The sequence below is a fragment of the Equus caballus genome, chromosome 5 (assembly GCF_041296265.1).
Source record: "Equus caballus isolate H_3958 breed thoroughbred chromosome 5, TB-T2T, whole genome shotgun sequence".
Classification (NCBI taxonomy): Eukaryota; Metazoa; Chordata; class Mammalia; order Perissodactyla; family Equidae; genus Equus; species Equus caballus.
In genome coordinates, this window is record NC_091688.1 from 14,953,495 (window position 1) to 14,981,272 (window position 27,778).

At 54.2% G+C, this 27,778-nt stretch overlaps 1 protein-coding gene across 1 annotated transcript in view; it reads left to right on the plus strand.

Annotated features, from left to right (window-relative positions):
* The window catches only part of LHX4 (LIM homeobox 4), a 43,370-nt gene extending 16,193 nt beyond the window's left edge, over positions 1-27,177 (plus strand). Inside the window, exons 2-6 of the mRNA XM_001914825.6 lie at positions 1,558-1,729; positions 18,110-18,312; positions 23,354-23,508; positions 23,906-24,077; positions 26,257-27,177. Of these exons, the coding sequence (XP_001914860.1) occupies positions 1,558-1,729; positions 18,110-18,312; positions 23,354-23,508; positions 23,906-24,077; positions 26,257-26,651 (1,097 nt within the window). The 3' untranslated portion in view covers positions 26,652-27,177. The remainder of the gene's footprint in view (positions 1-1,557; positions 1,730-18,109; positions 18,313-23,353; positions 23,509-23,905; positions 24,078-26,256) is intronic.
* Positions 27,178-27,778: the final 601 nt, after the last annotated feature.

The window sequence follows — 27,778 nt, forward strand, 5'->3', positions numbered from 1 at the left end:
ACTACTTTCATTGACATTTTGGAGCATGACAGAGAAACGAGTGAAGACCTGTTTCAAGGTGACCTTCTTAGGGAGGATTTCATCAATGACTGATTCAGCGATGAACATCCGTGGTTCCCCTGGTGTGTCAGACACTGTGCGCAGCAGTGAGGACCCAAAGCAGGGGAAGAAACACTGTTCCTCTTTCTTTCTGCCTTCTCATGGGGAAGACAGTGTGTGAGCAAACAATTAGCAAAGTGCTATAATAACCGAGGTGAGAAAGCACGGGGCTGCCAGCCTCATGACCTGCTACATCGGAGGCTACCTAGGAAGCCAAACGCCTATACTTTTATGTTTTTGTTCTTAATATTTGTTACCTTCTCATTTTTTGGGGAAGAAGTACAAGGAAAAAGGGCCAGAGATGCTAGCACTATTTGTTCATCCAGCCATGGGAGCCTGACCATTTTGTAGATTTGGAAAAGACTTCAGTGACTCAAAATACTGTCAACCCCCTAAGCAAACCCCAAAGATGGGGTGGCAGAGAAACAGACCTCGGATAGGAAGTCACCAGGGACAGGAACAGGGTGGGGCAGTGGTTAGGGTTCAGTTGTAGACAACCGAATCCACTGTCATTATCTAAGTAGAAAGTGATCAATTATCGAGTCTTAGGTGGCTTTCAACTCCACGAGCCAGCTCTGGACCGAGCTTCAGGGAATCACTCCCAGCCCCCAGATTTCCCCACCTCTGCCCTGATTGATCAGGTCATCACAACCACAGACCCTCGCAGCCTCCGCCGTGCTCCGCACCAGCAAAATGGGAACCCGCCCCTCGGCTGTGCCTCTGTTTAACTCAGTTCTGAATTCAGGTCTCTCCTAAGTGCAACTGATGGGCAGACTCTAACTCACATTTGGGACCTGAGCTGCAAGGGAGTCTGGAAAAGCAGTTCCTAGTTTTCCCGTCTGCAGTACAGGAAGGCACATTCGGAAGGGGTGTTATCAAGCCAATCCATGATATCTGTTGCAGTTCACTAAAATACTCTCAGGAGATTCTCTCAGAATATTGAGATTCCCCCGCAGACCTGGACGTCAGTCACTGCCCACCCCCGACACAAACCATTTGCTTTTTAGGCTAGATGGCCTCTCAGTGCGTGCCTAGCCAGGGCTCACTTTGGGGGCTGATGTTTTTAGCACAGATTCCACCCAGTAGTGAAAATATCATGGAAACAGAGGTGAATGTTGTCTGGCTTTCCTGGCCGCTGGGCTGTGGATTGCAGCTGGCATAAGTTGGGTTAGCTAATGCTGCTATCCTGTGGTACTCTGAGAAACAGCTGACCCTTCTGGGCCAAAACCACCCAAGCTATGTTAGCAAAGCATGGATTGGATTTTAGTCCCCACTTGCCCTCTTGACCAGGCACCTCGGTGCAGTGTACAGCCTGCACAACAATATGTGGCATCCCTAGGGGTTTGGGTTTTGTCCTTTCCCACCACGGGCAGAATGGGAAGGCATCCACACAGGGCCTGGTTTTATCAGCAGTGCCGTCTGGAAGGCTCTCACTGCCTCTCTCTCCTCTCCCCACAGAGATCCCCCAGTGCGCCGGCTGCAACCAGCATATCCTGGACAAGTTCATCCTGAAGGTCCTGGACAGACACTGGCACAGCTCCTGCCTCAAGTGTGCAGACTGCCAGATGCAGCTGGCGGACAGGTGCTTCTCCAGGGCCGGGAGCGTCTACTGCAAGGAGGACTTCTTCAAGTAAGTCGGAACCGGACTGCAGCCTCCCTCTCCTCGCCTTGGTCTGTCTCGGCCTCTCCCCGTGCAGTTGAGGGGGGGAGCTTGAAGTGAGGTGGGGTGAGGAGGGCAGAGGGTTCATCCAGCCGGTGGGTGAATCCTTGTGCTGAGAGGCTGTTCCTCATCCAAGTCCCCCTTCTGATCCTTAGCCCCATCACTGTCTGAGCCCAGGGTCTTGGCCTCACCTGGGCTCTGCAAGGGGCAGGGGTGGGCAGCGGGTAGAGGGCAGGAACCAGGCTTCTCCAGCACAACTGACAAAGGACCCTGGCAAATCCTAGAAGGGGACGCTCTTCCTTGGTGAGTTGGTGCCTCAGGGCGCTCAGCTGTATTATTCCTGAGGGTTTCAGAGCGGGTGCTTTGAGGTTCGTGCCTGAATCTAGAGGAATCTCTGTAGCTGTGTTTCTCTAGGCTGCTTCAATGGCCTCAGAGGCGTGGAAGAGTTGCTAATGGGGGTCAAGCAAGGCTCAGTCAGTGTCATTGCTTTTAACGGGAACATGACGAAGAGGCCATTTCATGTGATGGTTAAGAGTCCAGACTCTGACTGGGTTTGAACCCTTTTATTAGCTGTGTGCTCTTGGTCAAGTTACTTAACTTCTCTCTGTGCCTCAGTTTACTTATCTGTAAAATGGAACTGATAACAATAGTTCCTACCTTAGAGGGCTGTTATTGTCTTTGAAGAAGTCAGTATATGTAAAGACCTTTAGAACAGTGCCTGGCACCTGAGTGTCAACTCTTTAGACTGACCTCGAGTTTTCATTCTGGAGTTGGGTCCGTCAGAAAAAATCCTGTTGGAGCTTTGGGTCAGGGTGAGGGGACCTCCCAGAATTTTTTTCCGCAGCCTTTAGTCTGGGATTCTCTCCCAGAATCTATGACCCAAGGCACTTAGGTTGGCACCTCAGCTGACGTGGACCAGCTGGCCACAGCAGAGCCAAGAACAGGAGGTGGGGGTCGTCCACCAGTGACTCTGAGCCCAGTGTGGGTGGCCCATGGGGTGCACGGAGCAGGGTGGGACTGGCGAGGCGGCTCGCCAAGGCCTAGAACTATTTGGCACAAATGAGCAAGCCCCAGAGAGATGGTGTACGTGCTTCAGAGGCTGTGTGTTCTGGAGACAGGGAGGAGAATGGGGAGAAAGGGCGTCCTGGATACAGAACGCGATTTCTCCCAAATCCTCCCCAAGGGTTAATTGCAGGGGGTGGGTGATTTGAATTTCTGAGGATTCTCAAACTTCATTAGTCCAGTATGAGTTGAAAAGCACATTAAAGGTAATCTTGGTAACTACTTGTGTTCAGAGGGCAGCTTTCCTTGTCACTATCGCACTTTAGTCAAATGTGCACTGCTCTCTCCGTATGTGCGCATGTGCCTGCACACACGTAGGTGTGTGTACGTGTGTGTCTGTGCATCTGCGCTGCCTGAGGGCAAGGGTGGTAGCTAACACAGGCACACTCAGCAAGTCCTGATGGTTCCAGTCGGGGGACTGGCCTTCGGTTCTTGCTCTAGGCCCTTTGTGTCTGCTCCCTTCTCCCAAGCTTCCTTTTACTTCCCACCTCTGACCCTCGCCTTCTTGCCTGTATTCTGGCATTTACGCACTTCCGTCCCCTCCACCACATGCTTTCTCGGTCAGCAACAGAGTTTACCTCTGCCTTCCTCCCTCAGTGGTGCCCTGGCCAGGCACCAGCAGCTCCTACGGGCCCCACAATGGGGTGAATTTCAGTGTGTGTGTGTGCGCGCGTGTGTGTACATGCGTGCACTGTGTACCTCTGTGCACAAGTGAACATGAACATGTGTGTGAGGAAGGCGGGAGGAAGCGGGTGGGCAGGCCTGGCCTTGGGGGTTGGGTGAGCTGGCCCTGCTTCCGGGGTCAGCGCACCGTCCTCCAGTCTGTCCCTGTCCCTTTGGAAAGCCTCGGTGAGCTCCTGGGCAAGGCAGGAGGCCCACTGCCTTCCTGCCCATCTGGGGACAGGTAGGTGCTGAGATGTCACTGGGCCAGAACTCTGGCTGGTCCAGCCTGTGGGCTGCAGGCAAACCCATTAGGGCCGCAGACCTAGGGCTCTGTCACCACAGAGGCGCCCGGCGTGGCCCTGGGCCCATCTGGTGTTTGGACCTTGACTGGCTGGCTCCAAGTTTGGGAAGGGGAGGGGGCGGCAGCACGGGTGTAGGTTTGGGTTTGGGAGAAGTAGTCATAAGGAAAGAGGGTCACTCTGGGCCCCTCCTGGGCTAGGGAGGCTGGGCAGGCGGGGGAGGGATTACCACAGGCCTACAAGCCATATACCCAAGACCAGAAATAACAAGGACAGTTACCCAGGCTGCTGCCCCCGACCCCCTGCCTCCATGGCCTCCCTATGCCGTGGATCCTTCTGGGGCCTTGCTCAGCGTTAACCTCCTGACTGATCCACCCACCCCCTCTAGCCCACACGCCTCCCCTCCTGACCCCTTCTACCTCACAGCTCAGGTCCTGACCCCTCCCCTCAGCTCCTCCAGCAGGGCTTCCTCTCCCACAGAATTTGCCAGATGCCTTAGCTCCATCAGAGCCTGCTGCCCTGGGCCCAGCCTCCCTTCCACTCCAAGCTCACTGCCTTCCTGGGGTACCTGACACCTTCCAGCAGGGTCCCCCTTTCCCAGGCACGCTCTGCCTTTTCACACATCCACACCCTGGCCCAGGCGATTTCACTGTCAGGGGGGTACTGTCCACCCTCTCAAGGCCTCCCCAGCCTCCCATGGCGGTAACGGGCTCCTCAGTGGGCGGGTGCCCTGCGGAGGCACCGCCATCCTCTCCCTCTCTCGAGGGGCCTCCACCTGAGCTGCCTTGCTTTGCTCAGCCCTCGTGCACCTACTTTGACCTTCCTCGTTGGCTTGAGGACAGGCGCATTAGTTGTTCCTTTTTCTGTTCCCGGCACACGCACCTGGCCCGGAGCCTTGCCCAAAGGCCGTCGCTGGGTTTGATGCAACAAAAAGTAAATCACACAGTGAACTGACAACGCACCTTGGTGACCAGTTGCTTTTGTACATGGCACGGTGTCCTGTGGGTCCCAGAGGCCCAGGCTGCCTGGGAAACGCCCAGGCTGTCATTCGGCCACGGTTGTTCTTGTTCCCCGGGACTGCTCTGCTTCATAAAATGCGCCCCTCTGGGGCTGGGTCCTTTTGTGAAGCAGGGCACCTGGCTACAGATTCCGTGCTGGATCCAGGTCAGTAACTCTGTGACGGTGCTGTGTGGGGAGAAACTGAAAGCTGAAGTGATTCACCCCATTGCCAATGGAGGGCCCATCTGACAAGGAGACGGGGCAGGTCTGAAGCCCCCAGGGAGGACCCTTGGATTTCCAGGCAGTCAGCTCTTTGGGACCATGGCTATTTGGTTCAGGAAGACATGGTTGGGACAGCAGTCACAGCTCGAGGTGGGGACAAGGAGGGAGGGAGTTGTCCAGGGTCAGAGTGGCTTCACCTCCCATCCCTAAGGGTCCTGGGACCCGCTGCCTGCTTAGGGCTCAGGTTGTGACTTGGCCAAAGAGCCAAGCAGTCTGCTGCTCGTTGCAGCTCATTCAATGCCGCCAGGCACCTGCTTGGAGAGGGCACGCCGGGGCACACGTGCACTGGGACGCTGCAAGCAGAGAGAATGTGAGGCAGGCCGGGAGTGGGCAGGGCAGTCCCTGGAACCCCGGTCCCTCCCTCGTCCCACCCGAGGCTGCAGGGGTCACCTGTGGTGGCCTTCTGAGAGGGCTGGCAGGTGCCGCGTGCTTGAATCCACTCGTGAGACCTCAGAACGTTTTCAGCCGTGGGATATGGAAGATGCCTGTTCAGAGCCAGGAAGGATGCCTTCTCTGTGCTCCTGGAAGAAAAACAAAAAGGAGAAAACAGGAAAAGCACTGTCCTTTTCTGGTACCTGCCCCATAGCCCTGCTCAGAGGCAGAGGGTGGGGTCCCTGACCTCACTCATTGGCACTGGGGTGCTAAGTTCCAGGGTCCATATTTTAAATCTCTTTGCCCATAACGAGGGGCAGAGCCACTGCTTAGCACAACTCCATGGGGCATCCTTGATTCCTGTGTGACGTTTTACGAATCAAGACGGTAATGTGAAGAGTGCCCCTGTGGCGGTGTGTACTGCCTCAGAAGTCGGGGAGGCCCCAGGGACAGCTGGAGGTCGGCCTTCCACCAGCCTTCAGCCCAGGAGACATGGAAATCCTGGTGACGGGCAGCAGAGGGCGATGTTGGTGTGTGCACAGACAAAGAAGTATTGTTGGAAGGTTGTACTCTGTGGTTGTTGCATTTTTCTTTCAGGGCTGTCGAATTCTGTCTCGCTCATTGATGTCAGCTGATTTTTGCTGGTTTTGCCTCTTGGGTCCTTGGCTCCCCTTTCTCCAAAGGAAATACAATTCTGAGGCCCCGGTTGATTAAAGCAGCGTAGTTCCAAGGCTATTACAATTTGAATCCCAAGTTGAGAGCCAACAACTCCTTGCATTGCATTTGCTGAGCGGGTCCTTCCTGGACTGTGTGCCCAGCATGCTACAGGTCCCTGCCTCCTTGCAAAGGGACCAGGGCCTGGGGAGAGCAGGGGTCTGCGAGTAGGGCTTCTGGGTGTCCTCCTCATCACTGACTGGGTCCTGGGAGGAGCCCAGTAGCTCCCTTACTCTGAAGTGTGGTGAAGACAGGACTGGTCCTCAGCTCCAGGAACTGGTTCAAGGGCGGGCTCTGTCAGCACCAGCTGAGTGCCCTTAGGCAAGTTCCTTAACATCTCTGAGCTCCAGTGTTCTCTTCAGGAAAAATGGAAATGCTACTAGTGCCTGCTTTAGAAGATCTGGGACATGGGAGCATTTACCCAAAGGGGGTTATTTTATGGGCAGAGTGGTTTGGTGAACCCAGAAGGAGCTTGGTTGAATTCCTGTCCTGTCTTTTACCAGCTGTTTGTCAGCAAACAAGTGTCTAGGCCTTTCTGAACCTCATTGCCTTATCTGTTATGAGGCGCTCATTCTGACACACAGAGTTGCTGTGAAAGGAGAAGATGACGTGTAAACCTCGTCCAGCGCAATGCTAGAGGCTCTGCCAACATCTCCGGTTTCTGGCCCTGACTGTGGCCGCTTGACTTCAGCCCTGAGGGCTAGCTGTCAGAGCTCTGCTCAGGCTGGGCCTGCACGGGCTTCTCCTGGACACCCCACCCCTGACCCCCCTGGGCTCTGAGACCTTCCTGTTGAGATGACCTTTAACGGCCTAGAACTCCTCAGATGGAGGTAGGGGTAGCCTGGTGGAGCAAGGAGGGCACACGGTATTGTGCTGGGGATAAACCACAGGATAAAGATGCCATGTTGATTTACATGAAGATTTGGGAAATAAAGCAGCGATTGTTATAACATGAAAACAAACATAGCTATAGAATCAAAGAGAACGCAACATTCCTACAAATTTTTAAGGTAAAGCACAGCCTTCCAGAACATTCCAGGTTTGTGGGGAGCTTCAAGCTGCGCCCCTGGCCCCCAGGGTCCCACCTGCCCATAAGAGGGGTCCTGTCGGGAAGAGTCGGAGGCATTCTGAGGGCGACTGCCACTCCAGGGGGTCCTGTCTAAGATGTCATGCTTCTCTGGGGGTGTCTCCCAGCCTGAGGCCCTCACCCCACCCAGCAGGCAGAGATGGGCACTGCGGGGACCAGGAGGGAGGGCTGCTGTGCCTGTCAGTGGGAGCACTGTCCCCTCCCCGCCAGTCCATCTCCAGCAGGAGCGCTGTCTGTCGCCAAGGGCAGGTGAGCGGCGTCCTTGGAGCTGAGCTGAGCTGCTGATTTATCCCTGCGGTGCAGAACAGCCTGTCTCAGCTCTGGTGCGCTCGGCGCCTGGCCCAGCCCCGGGGTGGTTCCGCCCTTGGCCCTAGTGATGGCTTCAGTGACCAGGGCCTCCATCCCTCAGCTGGGCAGATGCCCGCAGGACTCCGGGTCACAGCGGGAGAGGCCCGCTCAGCACCTCTGCGAGGTGGGCTTCTTAGAGCGAGCGGGCGTCGGGTTTGAACCCGGGCTCAGTGTGCATCTGGGGCATGAGACCTCCCTGAGCCTCACTCTCCCATCTCCAAAAATGGATGAGAATAGAAATATCCCCTTTTTTGATTACTCTGAGGACTGAGTAAGATGGAGGGAGTAAGTGCTTAGTAGTTGTGGTTATTAGGAGCTCTTCTTGTGAAGGTCATGACAGCGTATCTACGTATGGAGGAGGGAAAAAGAGAGCAGGGGCCTGGGGCAGAGGCTGCTGCAGAGGCCTCGGGCAGGACAGCAGTCCTAGGGGGGAGGTGGGGCCTGGGTCCAGCGGCAACGCAGGTCGGAAGGTTGGAACAACTGTCCTCTCGGATGAGGGGGTGAGGAGCGTCATGAGTTTCTGCACAGGATGCCATCCCTCCCTGTAGGGTCCAGAGCTCGGCAGCAGCACCTGCAGCACTTGGCCTTCACTTCCCGGAGCAGGGTCCCAGCTCTGGCCAGAGGGCCCAGCCTGTGCTTGTGTGGCCACCTCTAGCCAGCTTGCACCCTGTTGCCCCAGGAAGAGGCCCCTTCCGTTTGGGGGTTGGTTGTGGGTCCAGTCTGGGGCCGGGTTCTTGCCAGATCACTTGTTATTTCTGATGACTATACACCTGCTGGGCCATACACACATACACACACGCACACTTGATCTAGCAGAATGCGCTTGAGGAACTCACAGGGGGTGGGTCTCTTTGACGTGTGACTTTCCATAATTTCTGAATAGTTTATAGTCTAATTCCCTCGCTAAGCAAATTAAACCTTTTAAGGTAACGATCCGATGGTCCAGATAGTGGCTGTGCGTGTGGACATTTGTAAGATTCAAACACACTGGTGGCCCAGGCCCACAGTCATTTGCAAAGGCCTGTAATCAAGACAGAAGCAATTACTTAGCCGAGCGGTCTCCCCTGGGACCTGCGGCCATATATCAGGCGGTGATGAGGCCAGGGATGTCTGTCTGCCCGCCCCGCCCTGGAGCGCCCGGTCCTCGGTGCCTGCCCACCCTCCCGGAGCCCAGCCTCGGGCGAAGGACTCCTGACCTCCGAGAAACCTGCATCTCAGGGACTTTTCTGAGCTGAACCTGTGGGGAATCTGGAACCAAGTGATTGCAAGTCAGCCTGGGAGTCAGACGGCATCTGGGCTGTGGAAACATGGTCCCCAAGCAAAGAGGGAGCTGGGTGACGTGGGAGTGGAGGTGTGGAGCAGCTGTTCACCGCTGAGGCTCCACCTCCTTCTCTCTCCTTCACCTCCCGCCCCCCTGGTGCTATTCAGGTACCAAGTTATGGGCTCCCACGTCCCAAGTGCCCTCTCTTTCCATTCCCGCTGCCTCTATCCTCTCTCAGGTCCCTGTCACCACGTCTCTGCCCCGCTGGAAGCTTTTCCAAACAGCTGTCCTGCCCCCTGTTTCCTCTCAGCCAGTCTATGTCTTCCTGCCCTGAAACCCCTGAGCCAGCACTCAAGGGCCCCAAATCTGGCTCCACCTCATTTCCTGCTGATTCTCCGGCCAAGGTCCCGCTAGAGCCAGTCTCTGGCTTGTTGCTCTGGGGATCTGTCTGTGCCCCTGGAAGCCCCACTTGGGCAGAGTGGGGTTCTGTGATGGGCGTTTTGGGTGCGCACAGCGGGCTAGCGGGCTGTAGTGTGGGGGGTCCGTGCTGCTGCCTGTCACAGCACCTGCCACACCACCATTGAGAATGAGTCCTGAGGTCTTGAGGGACTCAGGAATCAGCCATCAGTCTGCAGAGGCCCCAGGGGGGCCAAGAGCATCCGTTACACAGGCTTTCTCAAAGACTGGTCCATGCAATGGCTGCACCGGGGGCATCCGTGGGGGGCTTGTTAAAAGGGTGGGTTCTGGGCTCAGAATCAGAAGTCAGGGAAGGCTTTTCTGCTTTTGGGCAAACATCCCAGGTGGCTTTTCTGGGCAGGGTAGTTTGGTAAGAGCTGAGCTAACACCTTGGCAGAGAAGAATTAGCCTGGAGAACAGAGGGCAGATTAGGTGTTGGGGGGAGAGGAGTGAGAGGAGGGAGAGTGTTGCTGGGCCAGGTGGTGGATTGCTCCCAGCCTGTCTGGGAAAAGGGACTACTAATGCTACTGGAAAAGCTTTACAACCGGTGACCTAGTCCAAACCCCTCATTTAATACAGAAGGAAACTGGGGCCCAGAGAGGGGTAGTGACTTGCTCAAGATCACACAGCTCATTTAGTGGCAGACAAGGGGCTAAAACCCAACCCTCCACGTCCCTCAGCCTTGCTCCCCTCCTTCCCTGATGGGGGTTGATTAAGCTCCGAGTAAGGGCCGTTGTGTGGTTTCTATGGGATAGCGCACATGACGTTGCCTGGTGTATTCAACACGCTGGATGCATATTTACAAAAATCAAGGGAAGTGGGCTCTGCAGGAGAGGGTTGGGTCCTCCACATCCCATTGCCTCTTGGGAAGCAAATCAACCCCCAGCAGGGAAGGAGGGGAGCAAGGCTGAGGGACGTGGAGGGTTGGGTTCTAGCCCCTTCTCTGCCACTAAATGAGCTGTGTGATCTTGAGCAAGTCACTGCCCCTCTCTGGGCCCCAGTTTCCTTCTGTGTTAAATGAGGGGTTTGGACTAGGTCACCGGTTGTAAAGCTTTTCCAGTAGCATTCATCTCAAAATAATGTTGAATGCTCATTAAAAAGAAAAACATTATATTAAAAATCCCAAATAAAAAGCAGAGCCCTGTGGCAGTTCTGGTGGACCTGGGAGGTCTCTGTGTGAGTGTGTGCATGGCAGCGCCCTGTGTCCCTGCTCCCCGAGGCTCTCACACTCTCTGCTGTCAGGCCTTCTCCAAATACGGCCCCTGTCGATGGCTGGAGGAGGCTGACCATTCCCGGGCAGAACTTTATGTGCCTGTGACATGGCTGTGGTGGTGATATATGTTGGAAATATTGGTACATACAGTAACAGTAAATATCAGCAACTTACCTGTCAAGTGTGGTGATAGATAAAAGAAATACACGTAGGGAAGTGTCAGCTGGGAAAAAAATATACGGCCTGCAGTAAATCACCGCCAAGCAATTAAAGCATAAAATTAAGTCATGAAGTATTTTGTTTCCTCTGCACAGTGCACTGTGCCATGGCAGCTCCCATGCACCAGAGGCTGGTGTGGGCCTGGGCCGGCCTCCACTGACTGCCTTCCACTGGTCAAGAGTAAGGAAGGACATTGGGTTCAAATCCCAGCTCGACTGTTTATGGCTGTGAGGCCTCTGGCAGGTTACCTACCTTCTCTGAACTTGCTTCCTCATCTACAAATAGGGAGACGTGGGTCACTCATTAGTTATTCACCAGATATTCACTAAACACACAACCTGGGCCAGACACTGCTCCAGGCACTGGATTCAGCAGTGAACAAAACAGATACAGGCCCTGCTGTCATGGAGCTCGCCTTCTAGAGAGGGAGACAGACAATAAACAAACAAGACATGCCCAGCACATCCCTTGGACATGAGTACTTTGGAACAGGGAAAGGAAGTGCTGGGGGATGTGGTCAAGGAATGCCTCCCAGAGAAGGCGACATTTGAGGGGAGACCTGTGGAAAATGCAGGAGTGAGCCATGCAGTTATTTGGGGAAAGAGCGCTCTAGGCCGAGAAGCCAGTGTGGCTGGGGCGAGTGGACAAGCAGAGCGGCAGGAGACGAGGCTGGAAGGTCATGGGGCTGGATGGTGTAGGGGCTTGTTGGCCATTTATTCTGAGTGAGAGGGGATCCACTGGAAGGTTTCGAGCAGGGGAGTGAGATGGTCTGACTGCGGATCGCTGGGACTACTGTGTGGAGAAGAGACCTTGGGCAAAGGCTGAAGCCAGAAGACCCCTTAGGGGGCCGTCATGGGCCAGCGGTGATGATGGCCTGAACTAGGGAGGTAGCGATGGAGATGGCGAGAAGTGGGCCAATTTGGGTAGAGCCGAGAGGGTTGCTGACAGATAAGATGGGGGTGACCAAGGCTTTTGGCCTGAGTAATTGGAAGGATGAAACCACTGTTCTCTGAGACGCAGAAGGCCATGGGAGGGGCAGACTGTGGGGAAGATCAGGAGTTTGGTTTTGGACATCTGAGTAGAGAGGCTGAGGGCACTGGGATACACCAGTCTAGGGTTAGGGGAGAGGTCTAGGCTGGGGATGGAAGTGAGTCCCCAGGGTGGGGGGTGAGTAGATGGAGAAGAGGTGTGGGAGATGGAGGAGAGGCTGCCAGGAAGAGGGGAGGAGCAGACCCAGGAAGAGCTGGTCCTGAGGCCAAGCGAGCGCAGGGTTCTAAGGAGGAGGGAGAGAGGCGATAGCGTTGACAGGTCAGGGAAGAGGAGACCTGACCGCTCAACTCAGCAACGCTGGGCTCATGGTGACCTTGTCCAGTGCAGTCTGGGTTGTTGCTAAGCACCCTGATTGGAGGGGGTATTATTAGTCAGGGTTCTCCAGAGAAACAGAACCGACAGGATGTGTGTGTCATTAGAGATGTGTGCATGTCTCTCAATAAAGAGATTTATTGTAAGGATTGGCTCTCGTGATTGTGGAGGCAGAGAAGCCCCAAGGCCTGCAGTCAGCAAGAGGGAGACCCAGGAGAGCTGAGAGCCGAAGTTCCAGTCCAAGGTCAGCAGGCTGGAGACCCAAGAAAAGCCAACATTTCAGTTCAAGTCTAAAGGCAGGAAAAGACCCACGTGGCAGCTTAAGGCAGTCAGGCAGGAGGAGTTCTCTCTCACTTGTGGGAGCATCAGCCTTTTTGTTCTATTCAGTTCTTCAACTGATAGGATGAGGCCCACCCATATTGGGGAGGGCAGTCTGCTTTATTCAGTCCACCAGTTCAAAGGTTAATTTCAGATACACTCAGACTAATGTCTGATCAAATATCTGGGCACCCTGTGGGCTAGTCACATGGACACATAAAATTAACCATCAGAGTGGATTCAAGAGAAGAACGGGAGCAGGGGCATTAGAGATCCTACATATAGACCCCTCTTTTGAGGAGTTTTGCTCTAAAGGGTGGTAGAGAAATAGAGAAATGGGTGGTAGATGGAGGGAAATGTAGGGTCAAGAGAAGGTTTTTCAAAGTGGCAGAAGTAATGGCATGCCTGGACGCTGCTGGGTAGGAGCTAGTAGAGAGGAAAAATTAACGATGTGGGAGGCAAAGGGCACAGCTGCTGGAAGGCTGATCTGATTAGGGAGAAGGAACGGCCTCTGTGCCCAGGTGGGGGCCGGCCTTGCGCAGGTGCAGGGCGGGTGCAGCTGCGGGAGCGGAGAGGGGGCGGGGCAGGCGGGGCAGGCGGGTGGGCGGAGCGGACAGCGGGACAGCGGGAGCGCGATGGACGGGGCTCCTGAGAGCTGCTTTTCTCAGGAAACGGGAAGCCGGGCCTCCAGCTGAGACCGAGGATGCGGGCTTGAGAGAGAGACGGCACCTGGGAGGGCGGGAGAGCGCGTGGACCAGGGAAGCGGACTGTTTCCCAGGCGCTCTTGAGGTCCCGATCATAAATTTACAGTGAGCACCGTCAGCCAGGTGGTGTGTTGCCCTCGCTGTGTTCAGACCCCAGTGCTGGGCAGGGGGTGGAGGGTAGAGAGCGGGCAGGGAGTTGAAGGTGTGTGCAAGGGAGGGGTCAGTAAGATGGACCGAAGAGTGTCTCCTGGGTGAGGAGGCACGCGCCGCCGCCAGGGGAGTGAGGGACGGTGAAAAGGATTAACTAGTTGCAGGATAGTGGGAGTTGGGGTGCTGCAGGGAGCGAGCTGGAAGGACAGGGTGTGGTGGCTGGACGGTGGAATAGTTGGAAATTATTCCCAGAGGAGCTGCAGTTCCTGGTGACAAGGTCTGGGGCAGACCATGGGAGTGAGCGACTCAAGAAGGTAGAGGCCATGACCTTCAGGAGAAGTCAAAGGATTGAGAGGGCAGGGCAGGAAGGACTGTGTGTGCATGTTGAAGTCACCACGGGTTATGGCGGGAGGGTCAGTGAGAACGATGGTGAGCCAGGAGCTAAACTCGCCAAGGATGGGGGCTGATGTTGGGGTGGCAGTGACTGGCCCAGGAGGGTGGCAGGGTTGTGGCCCCGGGGGCTGGTGGTGACGGTTAAGTGAGGTTAGGTACACACAGGGGCACGCAGTAGGGCTTGATAAATGGGAGCTGCTTTATTAGTTGTGTTTTAATGACCAGAATATGGTCCCTGGCCTGACTAGAGGACAGAATTTAAAATCAGGAATGTGCCAGAACATCTGTGGTATAGGATTTATGTGTACCTGTTTCTAGAAGGTATGGTGCCTGCAGGGCCTGCCTGCTGCCCTTTCTGTAGGATCCAGACACCCCCCAAGTTTGTCCCTGCACTCAAGAGCAGTCCCACCAGGCCTGTCACGAGCAGCCCTGGTGGACAGATAAACAGGCAGATGGGAACTCAGGCTGAGCACTGGAGCAGAGCACTGGACCAAGGACACAGGCCTGGCCGCCTTCCCAGGGCCAGGGGCAGCCCCAGAATGTTGGCTGTGACGTCTGGTGCATTTCCACAGCGAGCAGGCCCAGACCCCGCGGAAGGGTGGTGAGCAGGGTCAGTCCGCGTGTTGGGGTGGACACCCCTGCGGTGAAGGCTCCCAGGATAGCCCCTGCGGTGCGGGGCTGGGAGCCTCCTGCGTGCTGGCTCAGAGCAGCTGGGGATGCTTGAGGGGGCCAGGGCCCCTCTGCCCGAGCTCCATTCTAGGGTAGGGGCACCATGGTTGTCTTCTCAGTGGATGTTTGCTGCCTTGATGCCAGCTGTGTTGGCAGAAGCACCCAGTACAAACCCTGGTTCCCTCACTTGTTGCCTGTGTGAGCTGCGGCCGGCACCTCACCAGCCGAGCCTCAGTTTCTTATCTGTTAGAAGGTATCCTAACACCCACCTTTCCAGTTTGGGCGCTCAGGAAACATCTGTGGAATGAGTGTGGTGATGACAGCAGAGTCGGATGGAAAGTTTCTTGTTTTAGCAAACTGCAGGCCTCATTTCAACCGGGTTCAATTCCCTCCTTAGAAGAGCCCTCCACAGGAGCTGCTGTTGGTTTGTGTTGACTGTCCTCTCCTGACTGCAGTTAGTGCATAAGTTCATCCCTTGAGCGGTCGGTCTTGGTTCACTCACCCGTGGGCCTTTGTTGCCTGCCTGCGGCATGTAGGCGGGGGTGAGAGAACTGCCGGTGATGTTGGTCTGAGGAGGAAAGTAACGTAAGCCATTAGCAAGTCCTTCCTTGCATTTTCTTTGTCGTTTGGATTGGCTCCAGCTGCTCTCCCTGGGGAGACCAGCCGCCCCTGGAGGCCTGGCCAGGCAGGGCTGACCAGAGAGATTGTCCTTCTGGTGAGCGAGGTCAGTGCGGTTTGCAGCTGAGTGGGCAGGGCCCTGCACACAGTAGGCGCTCAGTGGTAGGATGAAGGTGCCTGGAAAATCCCTCAGAAGCCTCTTCCTTGGCCGGTGTCCAGCCCCGCCCCTGCCCCAGCATCCTCCAAATTTGGTCAGGTTGGTTAGACTTATTGCCTCTCTGTATAGCAGCCAAATTCACAGCTTTACCTCATTCTGGACCAGGGAATTGTAACCATGGCCATCTCATTCTTGCCTGTTGCAGAACAAGTTGTGTGGCCTCTCCAGGCCGTGGCTTGCTTGTCTGTGACTCTGCCTGGTCTAAGGTGACTTCATCGCACATACACTCCCGCGAGACAGCACCTTGTTCCCAGTCCCCTGGCTCTGACCAGAAGTGGGGGTGGGGGTGCCCCTCAGGGCTGGGCGATGCTGGGGGAGCCCTGAGAGCCAAGGGGATGCACACAGTCCCCTCAGCGAGGGTCCCCTTGGCTGTGCTCCAGGGGAGAAAGGTAGTAAGGAGCAATGTCCACTTACCATCGGTATAAATCCCACAATCAGGAAAATTGCTTCAATTGCTAAAAAACGCTGGTGGGAAAGTCCATTTATTTTTCATTTTTCTTGTGCACTTGCCACCCTCGTGCATGAATCACTGTCGGTATGTAGATTAAATTTATACCCCCGTTATCCTTCATGTCTCTGGGGCTCTGGTGTCAACTGGGTTTCTGGTTACTGAAAGCCACTGTCTGCTTTTTAGTGGTGAGAGGGATGTGGCCCTCTCTGTGGGAGAGGCCGATGGAGGGCCCGCGCTCCTTCTGGAGTCTCCCCTCAGCCCTCCGCCTCCTCCCCTCCCTGCCCCCCTGTTTTGGCCGCAAGATAGGACTTGCTTTTTGGAAAACCCTAGTTCTTCTCTGGAGATGCGTCTGCTCCAGCATTTGCAGCAAAAGACTTGGACACTCCGGAGTTTGCGTGGCTTATTTGGGAGGCTTCGCAGGGAGCGTGCTGAAGGCATTGTCTCATTTCCGACACCTGCTTTACGAATTGGCCTGGACTGGATAGAAAAAACTACATGTATTTAGAAAATACACTCTAGTACCACATATACAGGCTTCCTTTCTCTTTGTCCCCCAAGCACACACTCACAAACACACTCACTCACACACACACACTCACAGGTTGGGGCTGTGTGCCTGCCTGCCTTCCTCTTTGATACAAGTGACGTGGTTAGATAGCAGTTTCAAAGAAGGCTGGTTCTCACCTGTGTTCTGGGAGGGACAGAACCATCTAGAACTGACAGTATACTTTGTTCTCCATCCTCAGATTCAGCCATCTCTGTGCACATCCTGTAAAAGCATGGTTCTTTATTCACTCATATATTTGTTCAACAAATATTAACTCTTCATTTGTGGGTTCTGGACCCCTTTGACAATCTGATGGAATCCGGCCGCACTCCTGATGCACGATCTTGAACCACTCGGCGGTGGTTTACAGTGTCCGTCCTGAGCCTCACAGACCCAAGAGGCCTTCCAGGAGTCCAGAAGTCTGGGGTCCTTTGGAGCCAGATCCCTCAGTCCCCCAAACCCAACTCCCTTCTCAGATCTTGTCTCAGAGAGCAGTCCCCTGGGCCACGCTCCTGGCTCTTTCGGGGTTACCCATCTCGTCTTAGACACTCCCCCACTTCTCTCTGTGACACCGTGTCCCTGGGAGGGGGGACTTCTGAACCGCAGCTGGCCACGCCTGCTCCAGGCCCCTGCAGCCCCCCAGCAGGTATCATTACTGCATAAGAGACCCATCATTCTGCATTAATCTGGGATTCATCATGATAGCCATGACCATAATTAATTTATTTGGTATTAATGTGGATGAAATATGTACTGTCCTTTCAGGGGAAATCAGGCTGCCTATAAGCATTAGTTAAAAGGACCATTAAAATCAAACCTTCCCCAGATCCATTAGGCGAAGCCTTTCATCCTGAAGAAGATAAAGTTCTGCTGTGTGAAATGTCATGAATAATTAGGTTGATTGCTGTTTTAAACTCTGCCCCTGCCTCCCCAACCCCTCCCGCCTCCCTGCTGAGCGGGGAAGGCTCACCTGCAGTGGGGCACCCCCTTCATTGCCCACGTCTACACTGGCCGCAGATTCCCCTCTGGCCTCTACGGCCACTGGTGTGGCTCTATGTCTACGGCCAGAATGGGGAGAGGGGCCTAAATGACCGCACTGGACTATATTTTCAATGTGTCTGCTTCTCCTCCCTTCCTGGCCTCGGCCCAGGGTGGCAGCAGGTGCCTTCCTCCTGCCTCTGTCCTGGTCCAGAAAGGTGTAGACAGGGAGAGGTCTGAAGCAGCATTTTTCAAACTGAGGTCTGCAGACTCCCTGCCCCGAGTGGCACAGGGGCGTGAAAATGCAGATTGCTGGGCCCACTCCAGATCACCCTGTCTCCGGGGCTGTGCATGGGAAGGGGCTCCGGGGGCTTTGGTGTGCCAGTCGGAGGGGCAAGGCAGGAGAGAGAAACCCTTGGGAGAGCCCTGCCCTCCTGCCGAAGTGAGATTTCTCCAGAGCTCCAGTGTGGACATTGGCACCTGTGGGCCCAGGTGGATTCCTCCTGTGGGAGCACGTGAAGAGGTGTTTTGCTGGATGCTGTAAGCACAAAGCCCATGGACACATGCAGTTGCCCTGTGGGGCTGGTCCTCTAGGCCTGACCATAAAGTTGAAGGAACCAGGAGGCGGAGGGTGGAGCAGGTTGCTCAGAGGGACTTAGAAACTCCTACAACCCTGGGTGAATTGATGGGGTGTTCATCAGGCAATTTGGAGCCCTGGGTTGTCAGCCTCGGAAAAGGCCCCGGAGACTTGAGTTCTGATCCAGCCCCTTCCTTTTGTGGTTCAAGAGCCCAGAGCACAAAGCAATCAGGCTGGTTGGAGGCAGAGGGGACCAGATGGCAAGCACTGGGTGACCCAGGGGTTGATGCCCATGGACATGCTGGAATGGTGGGATGGGAGAGGGGCCAATGGGAAGTCGGGGGAAGCCACATACCCCCTGTGCTCTAACCCTTTCTTGCTCCCCTGACAGGCGCTTCGGCACAAAATGCACGGCCTGCCAGCAGGGCATCCCCCCGACCCAGGTGGTCCGCAAGGCGCAGGACTTCGTCTACCACCTGCACTGCTTCGCCTGCATCATCTGTAACCGGCAGCTGGCCACAGGGGACGAGTTCTACCTCATGGAGGACGGGCGACTGGTGTGCAAGGAGGACTACGAGACGGCCAAGCAGAACGGTAACCAGCACTGCCCTGCACGGTCCTTCCTCCAGGCCTCGTTCAGGCCGGGCTCTCTGCCTGAGGCATCCTTCTGCCTGAGTCCCAGCTGTCCTGCCTCCTCTGAGAAGCCTTCCCAGATTTCTACAGGGAGAGTTAATTCTCAACCGCCCCATTAATCAGGTCATGGCTCCTGAGAGCACCCTGTCTCCCTTACTAGCTGGTGGGCTCAGAGGCAGCCAGGGACCTTGTGCTCATCATCTTGCCTGGGGCAGGGTGGGGAGGGTGTTCTGTCTACACTGGACGCTTGGGGTTGCGCCTTAGTCCTGTATATCGGGGTGCCCTTTGACCTCAGCACCCCCACACCTCACAGGCTTCATCAGCAAGAGCCCTCGCACTGGCCCCAGGTACCCTTATGACGGTCCGCTGGTGTTTCAGTGAGCTGTGCTCTATTTCCTTCTCAGACTGCGGGGCTTCTCGAGGGCAGGGACTCAGGGGGGATGACTCCTGTGTCTCCTGAGGCCCTGGATGTGGGAGCAAGCGTTCGGCCACTCTCCACAGGCAGGGAGACTCCAGCTGAACCCTAGGGCTGCCCACCTGCCCACCACCCTTCCCCAGACCACCCGAGGGCCACTGGCCACAGTCTGCAGCAGACACCCCTAGCACAGGCAGAGGCTGGTGTCAGGCCCCAGCGCACAGCAGCCTCCCCTGCAAAGCCTGCCTGCACAGGCGCAGCCCCGGCAGCAGCTGCTGCTGCCCTCCAGTGCCATGCTCTTGGGCAGCCCCGGGCCTTTCCCGGGCCCGGACAGGGATCAGATCCCCCAGTCCCCCCCAACTCCCCTCAGGAAGGCCCAGTCCAGCTCCCCCCTCCTGCAGCCCTGCCTCGGGCTCCACATGCACAGCTGGGTCCACAGGTGTGTGCCCTCCGCCCTGGCTCCAAATTCGGCAGTTGGCCAGACTCAACCAGGAACTCTCAGGCGCACAAACTCACAAAACATCAGGGTCGTTTGCCTTTGACTAGAATTTTTATCAATTCAGGGTGTTCCTGCGGAAAGTCGCCCTCGTTGATAGCTCTGGGCTTGATGAAAGAATTTCACGTATCTCCTTCCAGATCTTTCCTGGGCCCACACACATATGTTAGATGGATCTGATCAATACGTGGCGAAATTAGTTTTTCTCTAAATAAATGCAGTTTACAATCCAGCGTGTGTGGTGGTGGGGAGGCCCTTTTGGGGTGGCAGCGGGAGCCGAGCTTGGCTCTGGGGGGAGGTGCGAAGGGTGGCGCTGCAGGGGTGTCCGCGTCAGGGGCTCCAACTCTCTTCTCCTACCACCCCCACAGCTCTGGCCTTTCAGGGTGAACAGGCCTTCGGTCGGTCTCCTCCTCTTCCCAGGGCCTCTGCAAGCGCATTCCCAGGCTCTTTGCCTTAATGTATTAATCTGCTGTGGTTCCTTAAAACTCACTCGATGCTGTTGCTTTGGAGTCAATTATGATGTCACAGAAGATTAGGGCGTCTTGTCAGGGATAAACCATCAAAGCAGATGGACTCAGAGATCCAAGCTGCCTTTGGAGCTCTGATGCCCTTCACCAGAGATACTAAGAACACATGGCTTCCCCCGGGGCCCGCGGCAGTTTCTCATTGTCCAAGGCTCCTTTAGACCCTGAACATTCGCAGCCTGGCATCCGCTGCTGCTGTGGATGGTTCAAGAGAAGCTGAGACTAACTGGGGAGGCAAGAATGACATAGTGGGGCTAACACTTTCATCATGGATTATTTGCACCATAGCAGACCTCTGGAGGACAAAGGACAGACACTGGATTTGGCATCAGAGCCTGGTGGGCATCTCTGTTCAGCTGCTCACTAACTGGAGGGTCCCCTGGCAAGTTGTGTAACTAGTGGAACCTTGGCTTCTCAGCTCTGCTATTATCTCGGGGGGATAATAGCACCTGTCACATAGGGCTGTTTCCTGAGGTTTAAATAGGCCGATGCTTGTGCAATGGGATTTTAAATGCGGGTGAGAGCAGCGTGGAAGTGGAATGCAAACAGGGAGATGAGCTCTGCTTTAGGTTTCCAAGTAGCTGAAGGTTACACGGTATTTCTGATGTGTTCCTCCCGCTCCTGGCTGCCAGCAAGGCAGGGGCCCCTCCATCCTGTGAAATCTGGGTGATCCGCGATGTCTGCTGTGGGGCATCCCGCTCCGTCTTCTTATGTTTTAATTCCTGCCTGCTAATCCAAACCCTCTTTCAGGCTTACAGTTCCCTCCCTTGTGCTACACAAAGGATCTAATATCAGCTATTTGGACCTTGGTGTGAATGATTTTGTTCATTTGTTACATCTCCTTGGATATTTGCATTTTCAATATAATGAGGTTGCATTTTATGCCAGGGACCAGGGCTAGGAGACCCTGCATAATTCAAAACTAACATATTTTAAGACTAATTTCCCCATAGGAATTAATATAAAAAGTAGGGGGGGATGTTTTCTGGGAGCACATAAATCCATAAGCCGTGAAGTGTATCTTTGCCTTAATGTTACTTTTTATTTTCTCAGCACTATCTCTAATACTGTGCAGAAGGCTCTCTCCTAAATTAACAGCCCAGGGTATCATGGTCTTGCTTGGCCTTCCTCATAGTGTTTTATCACATTTAACTTCCGTACCAAAGTTATTGATTTTTGGGTACATTTTTCAGCACGAGCACTGCCACCACTACTTAATGAATACTTGGATGACATTGTTATAGGATATAAAAAAGATTTTAAATTATAATAACAGTGAATGTTAAAATAACAGCATAATGGTCTCCATAGTCTCAAGAAGAAAGTCCTGTGCACAGAGACAGCCGTGTGGAACCAGTGGGCCACCAACTCAGGACGACAGGTGTGTGGCCCAGTGGCGCTGCCATCTGGCTGTGGTGAAAACAATTTCTAATTCACTAGGCCAATCTCTTTTGAAATTAAGCAATTCTTGATGAATTAAACTTCTTTTGGTGGTTTCATTATTCCAAAGTTTATATATGAAGACTGTAGAGGTATTTTCAAAGTGCAGTATTTCATATTTGCATCAAACGCTGTCACGCTATAATCTCTGCAAATATGGGCTGAAGGGACTGATTCCTTCTAACAGAATTTAAAGTGAAGAATGTTGGAGGTCTTCCTCGGTGTCTGCTGCAGCGGCTCTGGAACCCTTCTGCTTTGGTTCCAGGACTCCAGGAGGGAACTGGGTGGCAGGGGTGCAAGGATGACAGTGGCTTTCCTGAAGAAGGAAACAGCTGGAGGAGAAGAGAGGACTTGGGCCTCGTCCCCTCTCCGCTGTGTGCGTGACCAGTGCAGACTCGGGCTGCACGTGACTTAATTCCTACAACATGCTTCCCCCTCAAGGCAGGCGATGTTGCCCAGGCTTCAGAGTGGGGAAGTAACTTGCCCATGTCACTCACTCAAGAATGTTGAACCCAGGTCTTCTGACTCCAAGAAAAACCCTTTAGAATTGTCCTGATGATCATATGCATGTAGAGCTCTCAGATACATATGTGCTCTCCAGGCACATAGGAGGCACTTAATAAGTGTTGGCTGTTATTATTGCTGTTCCTCAGAGAGGGTTTTCTTGAATGGAAAGGAAGGAGAAAAGAAAGAGAGAAAGGTAGGAATGTAGCAGAGGCAGTTTAAACGACACACATAGAGGAGCCCAGAGAACGTAGAGAGCCAGGATGACAGTTGTTGGCTTGACTCCTGGTGACCGCAGGGGTTGGAGAATGCAGAGAACGGAAGTCTGAGTGCTGGGAGAGGACACGACCACTGACCCCTGGCTCTGTGCTCCTGAACCAGCCAGGTGCCTCTCCCTGTGCCTGACTCTGCCTGAGAACAAACCAGCCTTTGACTAATAGGAACTTGAGGCTTGTCTGCATAGAATTCATTGAAGACTGTTGATCAGGCAGCATGTTGTCCTAAACACTCTTCAGTTTTTTTCAAAAGTTTTGGCTATGATCTACAGTAAGAAACTCATTTTACGTTTCAACTCAGCACACATATTCATACAGCAAGCACTCAACAAGTTTCATGAAACAATACTTGCCTTCATCTATCCCATCCCATCCCATCCCTCCATCCCATCCCATCCCATCCCATCCCTCCATCCCATCCCATCCCATCCCATCCCTCCATCCCATCCCACTCCACCCCATCCCTCCATCCCATCCCATCCCTCCATCCCATCCCATCCCTCCATCCCATCCCATCCCTCCATCCCATCCCATCCCATCCCTCCATCCCATCCCACCCCACCCCATCCCTCCATCCCATCCCATCCCTCCATCCCATCCCATCCCTCCATTCCATCCCACCCCACCCCATCCCTCCATCCCATCCCATCCCACCCCATCCCTCCATCCCATCCCATCCCACCCCACCCCACCCCATCTCATCCCATCCCACCCCACCCCACCCCATCCCATCCCATCCATCTTATTTTCCTCATTTAGTTTTTGATCCACTAAATTGACTTTACAACCCACTAGTGGGTTTTGACCCATAATTTATGAACATTGCTTAGACGACTAGTGAGTGTGCAGGTCACCCCTACTCTGAGTCCAGGGAGGCCATGGCAAAGGCAATGAGGCCATGAGTGGGACCAGGGGAAAATGGGACCTCCTGAAGGGAGGAGGGGCAGGGGCATCTGGGGCAGTCCAGAGCACAGATTTCATTCTGGCTTGTTCACCTTCACAGCCCTGGTAATAACTCACGAGGATGTCCATCCAGAGTGTCGTGACAGGGAAATGCATGGAATTGTACACCTTCGGTCTGATGGCAGCCCCGTGTATCTGGGCTGGCAGGGGACGGGAGAGGCAGGAGCTGCGGGAAGAAGTGGGGCAGTGGTCCTCACTTTTCAGTGCTTCGAGAAGGCCTGTGGTGTGGGAGTGGGCTCCATGGGTGTTGGGACTGCTCCCCTCTGATGTTCCCCATTCCTCCCCACTGCTCTGCCCATAGCGGGCAGGATTACCTGAGGGAAGGGGGATGAGACCCCGCTGCTTCAGACAGGCCAAGCCCAGTGAGAAGTGGTTCTCATTGCAGACGACTCAGAGGCCGGAGCTAAGCGGCCCCGGACCACCATCACAGCGAAGCAGCTGGAGACGTTAAAGAATGCCTACAAGAACTCCCCCAAGCCCGCCCGACACGTGAGGGAGCAACTTTCCTCGGAGACGGGCCTGGACATGAGGGTCGTCCAGGTGAGACACCAGCTACCCCAGGCTCCAGGACTCCTTTGCTGGCTAGGGTCCCGGGCCCAGGCCACTCCTGACAGGCCTGGGGCCAGAGCAGGGATGGAGGGTGTCCTGGGCCGGTCACTGCGCACAAGGGAGGCTTAGGGAGCGATAACGGTGTCACCTCATCAGCGCTGTCACTGATCCCCTTGGAGAGTTGGACTCAGGGCCATGATCCCAGGAATTTTCCAGAATCAGAGACAGATTTCTGATGCCCAGGCAGAGGGAGTAGTGGGCATGTCACACTCCTGGCCCTGACATCTCCTGAGGCTTCAGTCCCTGTCTCCAGCCACCTGTCGTGGGGACCTCGGGGCTTTGGGTTGGTGGTGGACACCCCGAGTGTGTCCCTGTGCTTGTGTGGCAGGTTTGGTTTCAGAACAGAAGGGCCAAGGAGAAGCGCCTGAAGAAGGACGCGGGGCGGCATCGCTGGGGCCAGTTCTACAAGAGCGTCAAGAGGAGCCGGGGAGGCAGCAAGCAGGAGAAGGAGAGCTCTGCCGAGGACTGTGGGGTTAGTGACAGTGAGCTGAGCTTCCGAGGTGAGCAGGGCTGGAGGGGTGAGGCCGAGGCCTTAGGAAAGGCCCCTGGGAAACAGTAACCCTTGACACTCAGGAGGGATCTTTCTTGAGGCCTTGACAACTCCCTCCTGAACACGTGTTCTTCCCTGCGACTTGCAGTAAAGGATGGGGGAAATGGTAGTGACCCTTCAAGATGGGACAAGGAGTAGAGAACAAGAGAGCTCTGCTGCTGAGAGTGGAAGCTGGGTTCCGGGGACCACAGGCCCCAAGGCCTCCCCTCCTCTCCTGCTGACTGGGGGCTCCCTCACCAGCCCGTGTAGCTGTGAACAGATAGCTGTCTTAGCCTCGTGCCCCTGGCCCCCTTTTGCATTTCTGCCCTTTGCAGGGGCACTGGCCTCCCTCCTGTGATCCCCTAGAGTGACCCCGTTCTCCCCTCGTGGTGGTGGGGAGGACATGCTCAACAGGCCCTCGGCCCTGGGAACTGAGTCCTGTGAGTGCATGTGAGGTGGGGACTGGGCTCATTTCTGAAATCCCTTCCCCTACTGCTCACTCATCCTGTCCCCTGCACATAAGCTTTGCAGCATGCGCTACACTCAAATTTGTGCATCAGCAAAATTGCAAATTACTGCATGTTTTGGATCTTTGGGTTGTTTGCAAATAGCCGTAACTGTTCTCATTTGTTGAGTGCTCAAATGTGGAAGGTCTTCTGTTGTCGGGGGAAGGGAAGAGTACTGAGCTGGGGCTCAGAAATCTGGTTTCCAGTTGTGGCTCTGTCAAATGGATTCACTTCTCTTGAGCCTCAGTTTCCCCATCTATAAATGGGGAATAACCACATCCTTGCCCATCTCACAGTGTTGTTATGGAGATCAGTGAACACAACTGACTATGGATGTGTTTGGGGAAAGCTCAGCACATTTTTACACTTGGAAGACATGACTGTCCCCACAGTGGCTCCCACAGAGGGCCCTGGTCATACGGGATGATGGGAATAGGCAAAAGGCCAAATAATGGCCCTTTACAGAGGAGCTGAGCCTTCATCTTCCCGCCCCCTGTACAGGGCATGAGCTCCCTTCCCCGCTTTTCATGTTCATGGGTGACCCGGGGGCAGGCCTAGGGCAGGTTGTCAGCAGGGATCAGGTGTTGAAGTCTAGTCTGCAGAGGCCTTGATAGGAATTGATGCCCAGGCCCAGGTGGGAATAGAAAAGGAAGTGTGTGGGGCAGAGGATGGAACAAGCCGCCTGCCAGGAGCATGATGCCCTGAGAGGATGGTAGCTCAGCCTAGAGCTCTGCCCTGTGAGGCCCTGGGGAGAGCTCAAGGGCCTCATGCTCACCTTCAAGGCCTCTTGGCGGGGTTGGGAGAGCCACTTAATCTCATTTGAGCTGCTGAAATCGACGTCTGGAAGATACAGGATTACGTCTTGTTTTGTAGCTCCTTTCTGTTGAGTGCAAGTGGGTCCCCAGGTTGACATATCATTGGTGTCTCCAGGTAATTATATAATCCTTTATTTCTTAAGACTAAAACTGCTCACCTCTGTTAGAGAGATGAATTCTTCCAGGTGCAAAGATTCCATTAGATCCCCTTAATGAAATTCTTCAAGAAACAAGAAGGTCCGTTTGCCTTAATCAAGTCAATACTTGGTCCCTAGTGAAGAGCTTATTTGATAGAGAAACCAAGTCCTTTGATATTGAACTGCTTTTCCAGGTAGACCAGGAGGATTTGGTACACATATCTAAGAGTGGTCCTCAGCTCTCCTTACATGTGGGCCTGCCTATTTCCCAACCAACTAAACCAAACACTTTTCATAGCTTGAGAGCTTTCAGATTAAATCTTGTCAACACGTAATTTCCATGTGATGTGGCTAACACATGACCCACCAAGCCCCAGGCATTCATATTCCTCAGTATAGCTAGAGTATCATAGCACATCAGCCACATGGGACCAACAAGCTCATCAAACATTTGCCCAGCCTTCTGGGACCTGGGCGTTTAGTCTTTGCAGGTGTTCCTTCTGTTTTTCCCCTTGATGTGGGTCAGTCTCTGGATGTCAGGCTGATATGCTGGTGTCTGACTCATGCTTGGCAGCAAGGCAGCTGCCATGCTGTGGCTTCCTTCCCGGGCATGTGTATTCCTAGGTTGTGAAGAGCAGGGGACCACCAGAGTCATGGCAGCTGACAATAAATCTCCGTTCTTTTGTCCACAGAGGATCAAATTCTCTCAGAACTTGGCCACACCAATAGGATTTATGGCAACGTGGGGGACGTTACAGGCGGACAGTTAATGAATGGGAGCTTCTCCATGGACGGGACAGGACAATCCTATCAGGACTTGAGGGATGGGAGCCCCTATGGAATCCCCCAGTCTCCATCCTCCATATCGTCCCTGCCATCCCACGCTCCTTTGCTCAATGGGCTGGATTACACGGTGGACAGTAATTTGGGCATCATTGCGCATGCAGGGCAGGGAGTAAGCCAGACGCTGAGAGCCATGGCTGGGGGACCCACCTCTGACATCTCCACAGGAAGCAGTGTAGGCTATCCCGACTTTCCAACTAGCCCAGCCTCTTGGCTTGATGAAATGGATCATCCTCCTTTTTAAACATCTCTCCTCCCCAAACTACCAGTCCTTCTGGCTTGAGAGAATATCTTCAAGGTCAAAGGAGACTTTCCTTTCAAGGATCACAATGCACCAATGTGAATTTCCATTATTTTCAATGGAAGTCCTTTGCTGATCCCTAGGAGGTTGCGAGACTGCACTAGGGCGTTGTTTTCCTGGGGAAGTGGTGGGAGAGCAGCCTCCTCTTAGAACACAGCACAGGGGCGTGGAGCCTGGCGCGCTAGGGTGCTGGCTTGTTGGCTCCCTCCCCCGCCCTGCTTACAGGCTTTGGCTGCCCGGTGCTTGGTGGCACGAGGTGACTGTCAGGCCACCCTGGCCTCTGGGAGCTCTGCTCTGACTGGTGTGTCTCCTGAGATGCCTCCCGAACCACTGCTGTCACCAGAACTGAGATTCCCAAAGTAGAGGCATCACATCCCTTGAGTGTAACAAAGTGATTTCTGGACCACCGTTATTGAACTCTTAATTTTCAAAATAAAAAAGTCACTTATTAAAGGTCCGTGAAAACTTTGATGGCCAGTCTGATACTGAAAACATACTCCCCCCGCTTTTCTTTTTTCTCTGTGAAAAATAAGACTTCGTCCCTATCCAGAAGTACAAGCCAGAGAATATTTGTCAGTTTTGGTTTCTAAGAAATCCCATCCATATCACTGAATCCCTGATGGCAAGAAGTGGTTTTCATTGCAGGTGACTCTGAGGCTGGAGCTGAGTGGCCCGTGGTGCACAATGTGCCTTTTTAATTTGCTCGTATCATTTATTCCAGAAGACAGGCTGTGGGTTACAAAATGATCAAAGCTAAAACACGGAGAGAACAGAACGACAATCAGTGAAAATGTTTGTAGACACCTTTGGATTCCAGACTTGCAGTCTGTTTAGCCAAATCAGCAGATACCAGTCTCCCAGATTTCACCGTCCGGTAGGGTGAAAGGATGCTGTGAGTCTGTTTTGAGGGAGTTGGTTTAGCCGAGTTTGCAAGCCCACCCCCACCTGCAGCTAACCCTCCCCAGCCCCTTACAAATGAGAGGTTTCTCTGCTGTGCCAGCTGGCTCACTGGAGTGCAATCTTGGGCTCCTCCAAGTACCAGCAATGCTTTTTGGCCTCTCTTGCTTGGA